General features: G+C 39.6%; 1 protein-coding gene across 1 annotated transcript in view; it reads right to left on the bottom strand.

The window, feature by feature from the left end:
* Positions 1 to 6084: 6084 nt before the first annotated feature.
* Ppp2r2a (protein phosphatase 2 regulatory subunit Balpha) overlaps positions 6085 to 16576 on the bottom strand; it is a 52914-nt gene continuing 42422 nt past the window's right edge. The window contains exons 5-10 of the mRNA XM_005075224.4: positions 14714 to 14826; positions 13871 to 14048; positions 13113 to 13277; positions 12190 to 12359; positions 9799 to 9890; positions 6085 to 7066 (exon numbers count right to left, since the gene is read on the bottom strand). Of these exons, the coding sequence (XP_005075281.1) occupies positions 6787 to 7066; positions 9799 to 9890; positions 12190 to 12359; positions 13113 to 13277; positions 13871 to 14048; positions 14714 to 14826 (998 nt within the window). The 3' untranslated portion in view covers positions 6085 to 6786. The remainder of the gene's footprint in view (positions 7067 to 9798; positions 9891 to 12189; positions 12360 to 13112; positions 13278 to 13870; positions 14049 to 14713; positions 14827 to 16576) is intronic.

Raw genomic sequence — 16576 nt, 5'->3', positions numbered from 1 at the left:
ATTTTTTTAAATTTTAGATGCTTCTCTTTAAAGATTTATTTTTAGCCAGGCATGGTGGTGCATGCCTATAATCTCATCAGACGCTGGCTTGGACTACAGAGCCAGTTACAGGACAACAGGACTATACAGAGAAACTCTGTCTCAAAACAACAAAAAGGAACAACAACAACAAAAAACAAGATTTCTTTTTTAAATGATGTTTATGTGTGTGGCTGTGTACACAAGTGCAGGAACCTCAGAAGTCAGTGACATTGATCATGGATCGGATCCCCCTTGAACTGGAGTTACAAGCAGTGGCTTGTGAACTAGGAACCCAACTCAGGTCCTCTGCAAAGAAGTATGTACTCTTTGTAGCTGAGCCATCTCTCCGGTCTACTTTTAGAGGCTTCTTCAAAAAAGTTTAAATTATTTTAAAATGTTTTTGTTTTGTTTTGTTTTTTGCTGCCTACTGGGCCATTTCCCCAACCTTGATTTTCAGGTGTAAAAAAAATTTCTATATTTTGATCTGAGGACATAGACACAGATCATTTCCATCCTATTGAAGCTTGTCCTATCTTTTTGACAAGTGTTCTCTGTGAGAACTTGGCTGCCTGTAGGAAGAAGTAAGGGGGGGGCACAACAAATGGAGCTTTCTCTTCTTAGATACACAAGATTGTATATGACATTCCAGTTTATCCTAACCACTCAGTTTTTTGCTATCTGCGATAATTCAATTACCAAGTAAACAAGTATACAACAATTCAATCTAGATAAGAAAGCTAAATATCAGATGTAGTGGCACACGCCTTTAACCCCAGAACTCAGGAGGCAGAGACAGGTAAGATAGATCTGAATGTGAGACCATCTCTGTGAATTCCAGGAAAGAGCTACATAGTGAGACTCTGTCTGAAAACAAACAAACAAAGTTTGAAGGCATTCATTCAACCCCAGGTTTGTTCCTGAACATTGTGGAAAAGAACCCAAAATAATGCCAGTATACATTTTCAAAAACTGTGCATATAAAGGTATATAAAGGAACCTACACAGTTGTATATATACTTTTCTGAGTGCCTCTCTGTTTATTTTTACTTTATGTGCATTGGTGTTTTGCCATGAGTTTCAGGTCCTCTGGAACTGCAGGTACAGACAGTTGTGAACTGCTATGTGGGTGCTGGGGATTGAACACGGTCCTCTGAAAGAGCTGTCAGTGCTCTTAACCACTGAGCCATCCCTCCAGTCCTGAGTGCCACTCTTTGGTGCCTATGCCTAAATCTACTGAAAACTGATTTTTAAAAATTATGTATGTAGCTGGGCATTGGTGGCACATGCCTTTAATCCCAGCACTCAGGAGGCAGAGGCAGGCGGATCTCTGTGAGTTCGAGGCTAGCCTGGTCTAGAGAGCAAGTTCCAGGACAGCCTCCAAAACAATACAGAGAAACTCTGTCTCGAAAACAACAACAACAACAAAATTATGGATGTATATGCATGTCTGAGTATGGGTTTGTGCATGTGAGAGCAGTACCCATGGAAGCCAGAAGGCATCAGATGCCTTGGATTTGGAATTACAGGCATCTGTAAATTAATTGCGCATGGGTGCTGAGAATTGAACGTGGACCCTCTACAAGAGCAACCAGTGTGCTTATCTCCTGGACCATCTCTCTAGCCTCCATGAAAAAAAAAATCTGTGAATACCCTCCAACTTTTTGAAGAAAAAAAAAGGGGGAGGCTAAAATAGCAAAACAATTAAACACATTATTCACATATACTACTTTATTTCCAGACTTATTTACTACAGTAACCAAGATAATAGTGTTAGCATAAATATAGACCTGTGTATTAATAGTTTAGACATAGACCCACAGGCAGATGGATAGTCAATTGAATTTCAAGAGCATTGTGAAGAAAAATGATCCTTTACCACTTTCCTCAAACTATGTTTTATACATCTCAAAAAAAAAAAAAAACCTCAAATGAGTCATAGACCTAAATGTAAATCCTGAAAGGTACTAAAAATTTGTCTTTGTCGCTATTAGTGAGGCAAATATCTTAGAAGTCACCAAAATACACAGTCCATAAGAAAAATGAATGTATAAAGCATGAGGTTTAAGAACTGCTTTCCAGGGCCTAGAGGGATGGCTCAGGAGTTAAGTGCAGTGGATGTTCTGCAGAGGACTCATTTAAGACACCACATGACGGCTCAGAGGGGATTCAATGCTGTCTTCTGGCCTCCACAGGCATGCCTCTTCCCTCAAATAAATCGATGTGATAAAATTAGCACAAAGGCCCACTTTTCAAAAGACCCTGTTAGGAATGGAAAGAAACAAGCCCCATACTGAGAGTGGACTTTATGAAGCACATCATATAGAGGTCTTCCATCTAGACTAGAAACACTGGGAACAGAGTTACACTGTTTTAAGATTTTGTTTGAATGTCAGACGCTGAACCAGGTCCTCTGAAGAACAATAGCTGAGCCATCATTGCAGCCCTCACCCCCAACTTTTTGATTGTGCCTCGTGTAGTCCAGGCTGGCCTGGAACCTATACAGCTGAGGATTTTGAACTCCTCCTCCCAAGGCTGCTGTGATTACATGTGTGCACCACTACACCCAACCTAGGTCACTACTTAATTTTCTTAAATTGATAAAAATGAAAACACAGGTGTTTGTGCAGTTAATGGATGTAAAAACATGGGTAATATAATTATGATCCACGCTTTTGGTATTTGGGAAAGTGTTTTTGCCAGCAATGTCCCAGATCTTTTTTTTTACACGAGCCTCTTTGTATTCAGTGCTGTTTGTTGAGGAGTGGTGAGACTACTGCAGACATGCCAATGACACCTCACATTCAAGGGCCGGAAGTGGGACCACATGGAGTCACTGCACACGCCTTTGGGGGAGGAACCAACAGTGACAAGTGACAGCCCATGCTGCTCTGCCATCACTTGCTTTCGGCTGGGCAAAGGCTTCTTTCTACCCCACATACAAGGACTCTCACTCCAATTCACAGAATGAACACTAGGGTGTCTCCCAGTCTGTTCAACACACTTCTGTATGGACTAACTCATCTGAAAGCCGGGTTCTGTAGGTCTACAGAGAAAAAGCAATTGCTTCCTCTCTCCCTTCACACAGTAGGAAATGTCCCAGATCTTAAATGGCTGTTTCCTGAAAGTTACTAATTCTGTCACTAGCACTGTACACACTAGTAGTTTAAACACTGAGACTGGCATGCTTATTATTTCAGTATTTTCTACTTGCAAAATAAAAACAAAAATCAATTAACAGAACTGACCATGAAGCCTGCACTCAAGTGAGGCTGTGCAAACAAGGAAATTCTATTTACAGAAAATACCTGAAAGTCAGGCATGATGGCACACACCTGTAATCCCAGCACTTGGAAGAGAAGCAAGATCATGAGTTCAAGACAACCTGTCTCAAAACAATTCCTCAACATTGGAATCTGCTCAAGGGTCAGGTGAACAGGAAGACATTACGATTATATTGGAGGATTCCAGTTCCTAGAGAAAAACAGGTCTAAGAAATCTGAGTGGGTGGCCTCTCTGCTAAAGTACTTTTTAACTGTCCAAAGAATCTAATTTACACACACTGCTGTGAACTCAGCACAAAGGTACATGAGGGTATGACCTGCCTTTGCGAAGAACAAATACTAAGTTTTTCCCAGTAAGGCTGGTACATTCCAAACATCAGACAGCTTCAGGATGTCTCTCGGAATATCACTGGTCTCCGCAAAGCGGCATTGAATAAGGGATTAACCTGGACATAATCGCTCTTTAGAACTGCCCTTAATGTATAGGGCATTGGTGGTGCATGCCTTTAATCCCATCACCTGGAGGCAGAGGCAGGCTGACCTCTGTGAGTTCAACGCCAAGCAGGTCTACAGAGTGAGTCCCAGGACAGTCAGAACTGTTTATATAGAGAAACCTTGTCTCAGAAGAAAAACAAAAACAACAACAACAAAAAAAGCCCTTCATTTGATCTTTTAATAGGTCTCTCCTAGATCAGAAACCTAACACTAACACTCCTCTATGTATAGTTTCAAAAACATACCACAAAGACTGGTCAAGACTTACTATTGCCCCCTAGTGGGAAATTACCCAAAGAACCTGCTGCTGGTCCTGTTTCTTAAAAGTTGTTATGCTAGTTCAACTTCCTGCTTGGAGAAGAAGTCTTTGCAGAATTTAATGTTCTGTGGTTTTCTATGTGAGAAGCAAGGTGTTATGGAGGAACATGTTAATTTCTGTAACATACTATGTTAACAAGTATTCTGTGACAAATACACACCTACACTCAAACACCATATATATAATTAAAAACAAAACTCTAGTCATTAAATCTCATGTGTAAGGAAGATTAAAAAAAAACACCTTAACAGGAAAAAAGTTCATGGATACTTTTTTTTTTAATTCTGAGAGGAAGGCTACACCACTTAATATCTAGAAGTTACTTGTTATGGGAGTGTATTATAGGTTTATGCATTAACCTCTTATTGCCCAGCCACCAAATGAAGATTGACATTTAACAGAAAGAGCTCTCACATTCTAGCACATCAAAAACATTGAAAGAGGATAAAATATAGGTACTGGTTTTAAGAGATTAGGAAAATACAATCAAGTTGACAAGACTAAGTTTATTCTGTAATTTTTATTAATAAAAGTTGACGATATAAAATGAGTGGCTGGGCTTATAGTTTGCTACACCAAAGAAATTAAAAAATCACTTAAGATGTTACAATAGCTTATGATAGCAATCCTGATATAAGCATCTTAAGTTTGGCAGGTTGGTTTCCTTTGACTATATAAAACTAACCCTTAAAGTTATGAATGAGAATCATAAAATTACCATTTGAATAAAAAAAAAGACATCTAAGAACTGTTTGGTGGTTTCAAAGCCAAACTGTAGTGAAACCACGATCCCAAAAGATCTGGAAAGTTACCCAATCAAGAATGAATATAGTTGATCCTTCTGAATGGACAACTATCTACTTGCAAGCCAATAGAATAAATAACAGACGAGGAATGCACCCAAGATCCCCAAATAAATTAGTAAAAGTGCCACCATTAAGAATTGTCAGACATATCATCATTGTTTAAATACAAATTCAAATTTAAGTCCAAAAGATACAGTAACTTTATTACATAAAATTTATCCTGTGTGCTAAAAATGTTAACGTACAAGACATAATATATGTGTAAGTGTAAAGGGAATTGTGGAGGAGTTTAGTCATTTTTCATTACTGAAGAACAATAAACAGTGGAAATATATAAGCACGCAGAGTCCTCTAAATTCAACATTGTTATATTACCGTTCAACCAAAATATACTGCCATTCTCATATAAATGCCTGCTCGTTCATCTTTGAAAAATAAAGTCCGTTCTCTCTCCATAAAGCTTCCTGCAACACTGACCAAGGCCCGTCCCATGCTAACTGGGGCACTCTCCGTCTTTGGCTAGGGCCTCAGCACTGGGACAATGTGGATCAATACACATCTGGTGCTTATGCAGTTGTTTGAGTCCGTGCAGCATAGCATTGTAACTTTAAAAGCTTGTCCCGAATATACCTTTGGAAAACTGAAAGAAAAGACATATCTATGGTAAAGTACAATTCATTCTGACTCCATAGCAATCAGTACAAAACAGCTCTTTCGTGCAGCATGGAGTTTCATCTACCAAGTTACTTCCAGAAGGAATTCCACTCTGCTGTGCCGGAACAGCAAGAAAAGTCAGCTTGTCTACTTGGTATTTCCTAAGGCAAAAAAGAAATTAAGCACTGGAAGAAGACTTCAGAGTGAAGCTCTACAACCGTGGTTCTCATTTACAGCAACTTTCATTAACAGAAGAGTTAAGCACAGACACAAAAAACAGAACCTTCTAGCATCTCTAGACTGTGAACCCTTAACAATATATGTTCAACACATGGGTGCACAGAACCACACCTCTCTGAGGCTCCATGGAAAAGAACACTTGTTAAAAAATAGCGCATAAAAATACCAAGGAGACAATAGAAATCCATTTCATTTCATTGCACCCAAGGATATGACACAAAATATTGGTTTAAAGAGGTAGATGAAAAAGAAAAAGAAAACCAGATTCTCCATTCTTTGTCACTTTTATTCAGTAGTAGTTTTTTTTTTCCTTATTTTCAGTGCCAGACATGGCAAGGAGTGATTACAGCCAACTGTTATTAAAACATTTGTTCGCAACATATACCCCCGTTACCACTGACCCCAAACTGACTCATTTTGTGTGCTTTCGTTCTTCCTTTTTTTAATATGCCACCACCGAGACCAGGTGGAAAGGGCAAGGGTAAGAGATGGAGGGGAAGAGTCCAGGAGGCCAGAGAGGAGGAATGCTACAAGCCACAGTAAGAATGAGCTGTATTTAATTTAAAAAAGAGAGGAGGGGTGTACCCCACAAATGATACAGTAATGAGGATACACAAATCCCATAGCATGACTGAAGGCGTTCACTGTGTTTGACGTCATCACAATGGAAGGCATAAAAAGTGGAGTACATCAATGTTGACACAGTCCAGTCCAGTCCACCAGGCAAGATGGTGCAAGAAGTCATTAAATTAAAAGTGCCCTTCCCTTCCCTAAATGACTAGCAGACATGGAGAACAGCCCGGGATGCGACCACACTGCTTTCTCCATGTGGCTATCAAATGTGTTGTCGAATGGCACACTGTCAAACACTGGAAAGGGGCGCCACAATGGACCGCTCTCTTATAGGTATGAATGCTAGATTCAACTATCTCACTAAGCAGGAAGTGGCTCCTCTGCTAGGAACACCAGCCTAATTCACTTTGTCTTGAAATATGTACAGATTGTTTGTAGTCGCTACAGCAATGATGTTTTCCTTGGGGTGCCAGGCTGTGTGAAGGATTTTCTTGTTGAAGTCTAGGCTGTCAACACTTATTTCATCTTTCTTTCGCTTGCCGCTTGCACAGACTTTGCGTGGCTTCAAAACTGTGCGGGGCTTATTGTTTTCTCGTGATGCTTCTAGAGTTATATCCCGCTTTGTGTTCCTGTCGAACATTCTGAAGAAATTATTGTAGGATCCAGTCATGACAACACTGTAAAAGTAGAACACCCAATCAAACTGTTAACAAGAGACTCTACTGTAACAGGTCAGTGACCAACCTGGTCTAGCAATGCACCGTCCAGGAAGCAACCTCTTTAAGTTTATCTGAATTAAGACACAGGAAATATTGATACCAAACCAAAAACACTAGAATCCTCTCTCCAAAAAAGCAGATCTAAGAAATTGTACAAAGCTGATAGCACCCAAGTACATTTCTCTTCTTGGTGTGAATTACATTAATAAAATAATTTTTGCCAATAGTAGGGCATGCAACCAACCATACTAGGGAGCTTCTAGAAGTAGCAACCTATGGAGTTCATTCTAATCTCCTCCAAAATGGGGAAGAAAAAAAAAAGTTGTTGTTGTTTCATGAAGCAAATTATGAGCTATTTTACTTGTCTAGATAGTTTTTTTGGTTTTTGGAGATGAGGTCTCATTATACAGCCCAGCTTGGCCTCAGAACCATAACCCTCCTGACTCCATATTCCTGGTGCAGGGATTATAGGCATATATTTACCATGCCTGGTTCAGATAATGTTTTATGAATGCTTACAATAGACCTGCTCAAGAAAATAACAAAATCTTCATTAACAAAAAAACCTATTGTACCTATGACACAAAACAATTGTTTTGGATTCTAATGAAAGCCATCATGGTTTCAAAACTCCCTGTGTAGTGCAGAATGACCTTGGACTCCTGGCCCTCTTATTCTTTTAAATGCTGAGGTTATAGGTTGTGTGCCAGGAGACCTAGCTTCCAAAAAACACCTTAACCAAACACTTACTCAAATCTTTCACTAAATATCTTCAAAACCACCTTTGATGTTTGTTTCCTTTCCTGGTTTACCCACCTTTCTACTGGAGTCAAACCGTCTCTGTATGAGCACGCATAAGGCAAACTGGGGACTGGTCAGCTAATATATGGTGTGTCACAAAGGGTTCTGAGTTATTCGGAATGCCAGTCCCTCAAAGAACAACTGGCAATATCAATCGAATTCAGGGTGGTGTATGTCCCTGACAATAAAACTATGTTTCTTTAAGAACAATTCACATAAATTAAGCTGGTGGTACCAATTCATGTTTGTAAAGTTTTAACTGTTACTTTATAGCACAAAATGCCCAGGTTATGAAAGACAAGAAAGGACTGGAGAATTCTCAGAATAAAGAGAACAAGTTACGACACCATGTCACTTTAAGACAAGAGCAGGTTTCTCTCTGCTGTGAAGGGACTGAAGCCACCTGGTGGGTCACTGAGCTCTCTGGACAGCACTAAAGTTGGCTTTGAGCTGTAGCTGTGGCAGATGGGGCCTCTGTCCTTTAGGAGGTGGTGTGGGGCTGGCTGAGGGGTGGGGGGAGTTGTTAGTGGCTAAGAACAATTTCTGCTTTTACAGAGGCCCTGGATTCTGTTCCCAGAAACCCATGGTGGCTCATGGCCATCTGTTACTCCAGTTCTAGAACTCACTACCCTCTTTTGGCCTCCACAGACACCAGGCACAAACATGCTTCACATACATGCAGGCAAACATTCACACCCATAAAATTAAGATAAACATCAGAAGAATAATTTTTCAATGCATAATTTAAAAGTGTGTGTGTGTGTGTGTGTGTGTGTGTGTGTGTGTGTGTGTGTGTGTGTGTGTTAGAAGTCAGAAGACAACCTTTAGGGATTGGTTCTTCCTTCTCTGAGGGTTCCAGTAATCCAACTCAGCAATTGGTAGGCTTGGCAGCCTTTTTGCTGTATCCATCACCCTGCCTGCCCTCAAAAATTATTCTTAATGTTGAGAGTCATCACTTTCTTGATAATGGAAGGGCACCGAGAACAACTACCAGACATGGGGAAACTGGCTGTTAGACCACACACCTACATACACCAGTACATTCTCTTCACATCTGTCTTTCCTGAACTCACATTTAGCAATGACATCACAGGTGCTTTCCCTGGAGGAGACATCCGAGTAGTGGGAGTAGCCTACTATATAAAACTTAGGCAATTATAATTTAAAAACCAGAAAAAAGACAAACACCTCAAGTTCCAGGGTTCTAACATCTAACACCAAAAAATCTGAGTCATATTAAGCTTTCTAAATTCAACTACTGCCAAATAAAGCATCTGTAATTGCTTTAGATAAGGCCTAAAGTAACTGCAAAAGTATGCTGTTTGAATCAGAATACACTAAGCAGTAAGTGCTTGCAGTAACATACAAATTACTTCTGTGGAGTGAGTGGCGTGGTTACAGACACTGAAGTACAATGCTGTATCAAGTACCCAATGCTGCCAAAACAGTTCTCCAAACAGCAGAGTAGCAATCCAATGAAATCCACCACTTTAACTGCTGGCATATCTGAGTTGTGGTTTTGTTTGAAATGTTTCATGAAACATGAGGCTGACCTCAGACCCCTCAAACACTCCTCCAGCCTCAGCTGCCCAAGGGGGCGGAACTACACCATATAGGGCTAGCAATGTCGTTTATATGGCTCACAAAAAAGGGGGAAAGATTTTAAAATGTAACTTAAACACCTGTACATTCTTGTTACAGCTCTTATTTACTTTGAAAACCAACACTTTAAAAAAAATCATTATCACTCTATTAATGATTACTAGGTTTATTTCACAAGTACCTGGAAGGAAAAAGAATGACTTCTGTCAAAAGAAAAGAAAATTACAGTCATATTTTTACCTAGTGTGACAATCAAGAGGGGATAAAACAGCAAGTTTCTTCCTTACCTGTCAGACCCATTCCAACAACATTCAAATTTGTCAAATATGCAGTCATTTTCATAGAGTGAGCAAAGTTTACTTCTGAGGTATTCATGGACCTAGAGAGAAACACATACTCCTCTCAAATCAGGAACATTAAAAATCCATTTAAACAGTAGACACAGAAACACACCATCTAATGTTACTTCTCTTAGTCCTTACAAAAACTCTTAGCAGGTACACTTTCCTGTGGCATAACTGAGGAAAACCACATTTCTGGGCATTGCAATGTACCCTGACATGCCTAACCATAACATCTGTAATTATTCAAATAAGAATGCACAGCCTCCATAGGTCATATATATATATATATATATGAATGTTTGATCCACAGTTGGTAGTCTATTTAGGAAGGATTAGGTGGTATGGCTTTTAGGAGGAGGTGTCACTGGAGGTAGACTTTGAGGTCAGCCTCCCTCTGTCTCAAGCCAGGAATCAGCTGTAAGCTCTCACTACTGTTCTAACACCATGCCTGCCTGCTTGCTGCCCATATTCTCTACCACGATGAAACTGTAAGCAAGTCCCCAATTAGATGCCCTCTCTTCCCCACCAGGAACAGGGTTTCTCTGTGTAGCCCTGCCTGTCCTGGAACTCACAGAGATCCACCCGCCCCTGCCTCCCGAGTACTAGGATTAAAGGCGTGTGCCACCGCCACCACCAGTCTTAAATAATTTCTTTCATATGTTGCCTTGGTCATGGTGTCTCGGTCACATAAGTAAAACAGTAACTGAGACATCTAAGTCAGAAGGTATTTGAAAATAGTAAATAAGAGACGGTGGCCCATTATTTTAAATTTACAGCTCAGCAAGTATTAGGCTTAGTGTCACCATCTCCTCACTCTCATTTACCCACATCATTTAGAAAGTCTACAGTAGGCTGAGATGGGTTGGTGGGTAAGTATGCTTGCCATCAAGCCTGAGTTTGATTCCCAAGATATGCAACATTAGAACTGAATCCTGAAAGTTATTCTCTGACTCCCACATGTGCTATGCATGCACATGCCATACTCCAATACATACATATACACAACAAATGAGTGTAGCTTCATATTATTTATTCAATATAAAAAGGCATCAAAGATGAATCTCTTTTCGAGAGTAATTTTGGAAATTATCCAACCTAGGATAAACTTAAAAGTAAGTAAATCTGCTAATTTAAAAGGCGGTCAAGAAGCACACATTTTCACACAGATGGTGCTAACAACAAAGATTGGAGAAAAAAAGGTGTTAACCATCAGCCATCTTCTTTTTGCTGAATGACAACATTAAAAAGTGACAGGCGCCACTAGGTACCTTCTACTTGTCTGTTTACTTATACTGCCCAGGTTGGTCTCAATCATCCTGCCTCATGTTCCAAAATTCTGGGATTATATATATGCTTTAGCACACTCAGACCTAAGCTTATTATAAATGTCCACTTTACTTGATGTAAGTAGTGACAGATTGCAGCCATGTCTATGACATTAAGTAGAAATTTCTAACACTCCGGAATTGCAACTGATGTAGGGTTAGGACAGGATTAGTAGAAAGAAAAGCAAACATCAGAAATAGCCTCCAGTCTCACAGAGGTCAGCAAGATGACCATACAGATTCTAATGCTTTCACATAATAGGACTTCATCCTCAATGGTAGTCCAATTCTACAGGCAGAACAGCAAGTCAAGTAACATGTAGGCACCAAATGCAGCATTCACAATGGGTACAGGGTTTCTCCCCAAACAAGAGGAGACATGAGGAAGACAGCTAGCTCTCCTGGATACTGCCAACACTTTGAAAACAAAACATTTCGCACTGATTTTCTTTCAATATAACATATATTTTGTTTGTAAATTTTGTAAGCACCATGCATTCCTAAGTCTGCTTCAGAGCACTGCTTTCAACACCCTGGTCCACAGGCTCTGATGCCATAGATAGATACCAGTCAAGGATAGTAGCTATATGACAGGGAGAGAATATTGAACTTACATTCTACACTGAAGAGGTAACTCCTAGAGACATTGGCTGAGAATTCAGGCCCTTTGTAACTTGAAACAATTAGCCAAAAGATGGATGAGTCATGTGACTGTCAGGTCAGTCTTAAGTCCCAGTTCACTATTGCTGTACATGGTCAATCTAGAGTGTGCCCTCTGTTGAGAATGCTTCCCTTAGCCCTGCTGCTGCCCACATTTCTCACTTCCACATACAAAGCAGCCCACCAAATAGTCAACATTGAACCACATGACTTAACAAAACTAAGTTTACCCACAATCTTGAACAAACAACATACACTTTACATAGGCAACACTCCAAACACCCTGTAAGAAAGCACCTCTAATTACTGTCCACAGGTACACTCTTCCAAAGAAACAAACTGCAAATACCTGGTATGTCTCCACAGGTCTGTTTTCCATATTCAAGTCCCAAATTTTGACTGACAAATAGTCTCTAGTCATCATATAGCGACCACTATGGCTGAATTTTACATCAGAAATAGAGGAGATGATTTCAGAAAAAAATGACCTATTGCTGGGATCTTCAGGTTCTTCAAACACTGAAAACAAAGGGGAAAAAGTTTAGTATCTGGGTTTGGTTAATCATTTTCTAATACATTCAAATGAGGGGAAAAAATCACAGACTAATACAGAAAAATTAAAACATTTTGCCAACTTTGGGGGCATGTTTCCTCACAAACTCCCTCAAGGAACTGAGTGATTACTGCACGGTGAGAGGTCTGCTTTTGCACAGGAGGGTTCGTGTGGGACACTACTCCAGTGCAGTCTGACTCACTGTCTACTGTTAGCACTCTGGAGACCATCCTCAGTCCTGCCCATCCAAATCTCCCCCCACTCCTGTGTGTGTGTGTGTGTGTGTGTGTGTGTGTGTGTGTGTGTGTGTGTGTGTGTGTGTGTGCGCGCATGTGTAAAAGTGTACCATATGTAAGCAGTGTCCAAGGAGGCCAGAAAGTATTAGATTCCCTGGAATACACACATTCAGACAGTTGTGAACTGCCATGCCCTTAACTGTTGAGCCATCCTTTCAGCCTCATCCATTTTAATACTAGTGTTTTTGTAGGGGAAGGGTGGCTTCCTAGTAAGTTGAAAAGGTTAAGGAAGGAGGGATGAGAAAGGAGAAAAAAAGGAAGCTCTGCTTGAACACAAGGCTGGAAACCTCAACCAACTTCCATCCCCATACACTCCCACCTCATGTGTTTCCTGTGGAATAAGCAAAGTCTCAGATGGAGCCAGGCACACAGGCCACGCTGAGTCTGAGTAGACCATTTTAAAGGAAGGGCAGAAACACTTACATTTAGAATGCCTGTCACAGAGCGCAGCTGCCCTCATGTCACATAACCGAATAGTTCCTTTACTGCTGCTGTACACGAATGTGTTACAGCTGTTGGGATGGAATTCTGCTGCTGTAATCACCTCTGTGAGCTCTTCCATATTGGCCGGCTTGATATCCACAATATCTAGATAGCATTTCATTAAGGAATCTCCACACAGAAAAGGAAAAATAACTAAGATCAAGTATTTCTTCTTAATAACACTCCATTTGTTTTTTATGAGCAAACCCCAGAACTGTTAAAATAGGTTTTGTATTTTCTTTTTCTTTTTTTATTGAGAGACCTTACCATACATATAGTGTAGGATGGCCTGGAACTCCTGTTCCTCCGGCCTCAGTCCGCTGAATGCTGGGACTGTTAGATAGCACTATCACACACAAGAGTAATACATCTTTAATTTCATGTTCCAACATTAGTAAGAGCATTTTTGAAATTAAAATCTTAAGTACTTTACAAACATAGCAAAACACTCAATTTCAATTTTTATAGGCACAAAAGAAATTCCCTAGAACTTCAAAAATTCTGTTTTGGATTCATCAGCTTATATGATACTTTTAATTTCTCATTGAGTTAACTTTTTCTCAGTTTTAATTACTTAAAAACAGGGATGGGAAGACATAGTAAAGCAAAGGACTAAGTACACGAAGGAGAGAGAAGATAAATATAACATGGGCACAATATGATTTCTTTACCAAACACCAAACTAATCAAGTGGATACTAAAACTCCTGTCTGTAATTTCCAGATGCCAGAGATTAATCCTCAAATCATCCGCTGATAAGTAGGTTTCATAATCACTATTGATAGAAATTGAGTTGATGTGGTAGGTATGGGCATTGGCAAATATTCTCCGTGGACTGGCCTCCACCATTAGATCCATGGGCCTGAACACTGGCACCTGTCAATAAAATATGAAAACCCATATTCACAACACCATTATTCTACTTTTCAGAAAACAAAGACTATAGCGAAGAATGAGTTTGCTTGTTTTTTAAAGCCACTGATGTTGGTTCTCTTTAAGCACCAAACTGGGAGAAAGAAAAATAAACGATGTGGACAACTACCTTCTCCAGGAAGAACAGTACTAGTTTACAAATCATAGTTCTGGTATAAAACTAGTCCATGTTTATGGTTTGAATTAATAAGGCTAAAATGGAAAACCCAGTTTCTTATTCTTGGCATCTTTGATATTAACTGTAGCATTCTACTTTTTTTCTAATATTTCTACTTTCTGAGCTCCAGAGATGCTTACTTTGTAGCAACTGAGATTCCAACTCTGAAAGCCAAAACCAGTGATAGAACAGTGTTAGACAGTCTATGTGAGTCGCCCCATCTCTGTGTAGCTGTTTCTATTTCAATAAGATGCAATGTCCCATAGAGAAACGCCCACCAGTGGTTCTGGGAACAGAGGCATTTTCCCGTCTATGAAGTCAGAGTCTCTTTATAGCCCTGGGTGTCCTGGAATGCACACTATGAAGATCAGGCTGGCCTCAAACTCATAGACATACCTTCCTCTGCCATGCTGGGCTAGGACTGAGATTCCCTTTTTTAAAAAGCACTTACCCGTAATGTAGTGACCGTAGTAGGATCTCTATATCTTCCATCTTCCTCTTTCAAGTTATAGCCTTCTGGTCTTTTGTCTCTTTCACTGATTTTCCATAATTTTATTGTTTTATCTGGGGAAAGAATGAAGAAAATCTTCAAAAATGGCAGAAAAAAATAATCCTGATAGAAAAGCTATTTTAAAACATTTGAAGTATGTCATTTAAATCACATAAAGGAATTCCTCCCTCCATCCTTTCTTGTGACAATGTTTCAGTGGATAGCTTTGACCATCCTAGAATTTGCTTTATACACCAGGTCAGATTCAAACTCAAAAAGATCTTCCTATTTTTGTCTATCAAGTGCTAGGATTAAAGGCATAGGCCATCAAGGCAGGCTTTTTGTTTGGAGACAGGGTTTCACTCTGTAAACCAGACTTTTCTAGAACTCTTGTGTACCTCTCAGGTGCTGGGATTAAAAGAGTGCCCCACCTCCCATAAAGCGACTCTTAACGACAAAAAGCATCTATGTGCCTTTTCATTTTCATCAAGTCAAAGTCAGGTCTCTAACTTTCAAAAATAGAACTGTTTCATGTGTATCAAATGCCTATTACAGAGCTCAGTTAGCACGAGCCAGATCCTTGGATCCCATCCCAATGTATAGTATGGAAGACCAGAATGCTTGATAGCATAGAATGATTTCTTTGAATTTGCCCTTTCTCCTTTTGGATCAGTGATTCCCTAAATACAAAACAGGGGTCTGGAAAACAGTGATTAAAAGCAAATCCTCACTGGACAATGCATGCTATAATCCTAGCACTTGGGAGGCAGAGGCAGGCATATCTTCTATGTGAGTTCGAGGCCAGTCTCCTCTACAAAGTGAGTTCCAGGACCCCTTCAAGACAAAATTCCCTATAATTCAAGGATGTATACAACAGTCTATATAAAACACACACACACACACACACATTACCTTGTAATTAAGTTTAGACTCACAGAAAGTTTCAAAGATAGGTGTATTCTCATATACACACACTTTACCCAGTCTCTCTAATGTCAACATCTAAGCAACAATAATTCTTATCAAAACCATGTGTAATACTAGTGAAACTAAGGTGTCCTGAGATTTAAGTTTCCTACTAAACACCCCTTTTCTGTTCCAGGATCCAAACACCTGAGCATTTAGTCATCAAGCCTCCTCAGTCTTTAAAGCTGCCTCACAGATTTTGAACATTATTCTTTTACCTAGACAGCTGTGAGCAGTGGTCCCTTATTGTCCGTTCCTCGTTGGATGTTTGGAAGAAGACAATGGTGAAGTGATCGCTAAGCTCACTGCACAAGGATATAAAGACTCTGTCAACATAACTTATGGTTGGTAGCTGATGTTGCCACTGCACAGTTACACACTTGCTCAGTTTACCTTTGCAAATAAAATCTACCTATGTATTGCTTATAATTGTAAGATATTTAGTTATAATTCTAAAATGGTATTTTTATTCAAAAGCAAGACATTTCTAATGTTCTTACATAAGCAAAACTAAACACCCTAGTCTTACAATAACTCAGAAGCCATTTTATAAGTAGTACAAGGTAACTGCTATAGGGAAACATCAGTGACAATGTGGCCATTATTACTGCCTGCTTACAACACTTGATAAAAGATGAAATGTAAACATAAAAACTGATAGCTTCTAAAAATAAAAATGGAAAAAAGAAAGCATCTTCAAATAGTGCTGTCATAATTGGCTATTGACATATAGAATACTGCAAATAGATCCATGTCTATCACCATGCACAAAACTGAAGTCCAAATGGATCAAAGACCTCAATATAAATTCATCCACATTGAACTGCATAGAGGAGAAAGTGAGAAGTACCCTTGAAT

Source organism: Mesocricetus auratus, unplaced genomic scaffold, assembly GCF_017639785.1.
Source record: "Mesocricetus auratus isolate SY011 unplaced genomic scaffold, BCM_Maur_2.0 Super-Scaffold_100707, whole genome shotgun sequence".
Taxonomy (NCBI): domain Eukaryota; kingdom Metazoa; phylum Chordata; class Mammalia; order Rodentia; family Cricetidae; genus Mesocricetus; species Mesocricetus auratus.
Note: the sequence above shows the minus strand (reverse complement) of the source record. Positions and strands in the feature narration are given on the sequence as shown.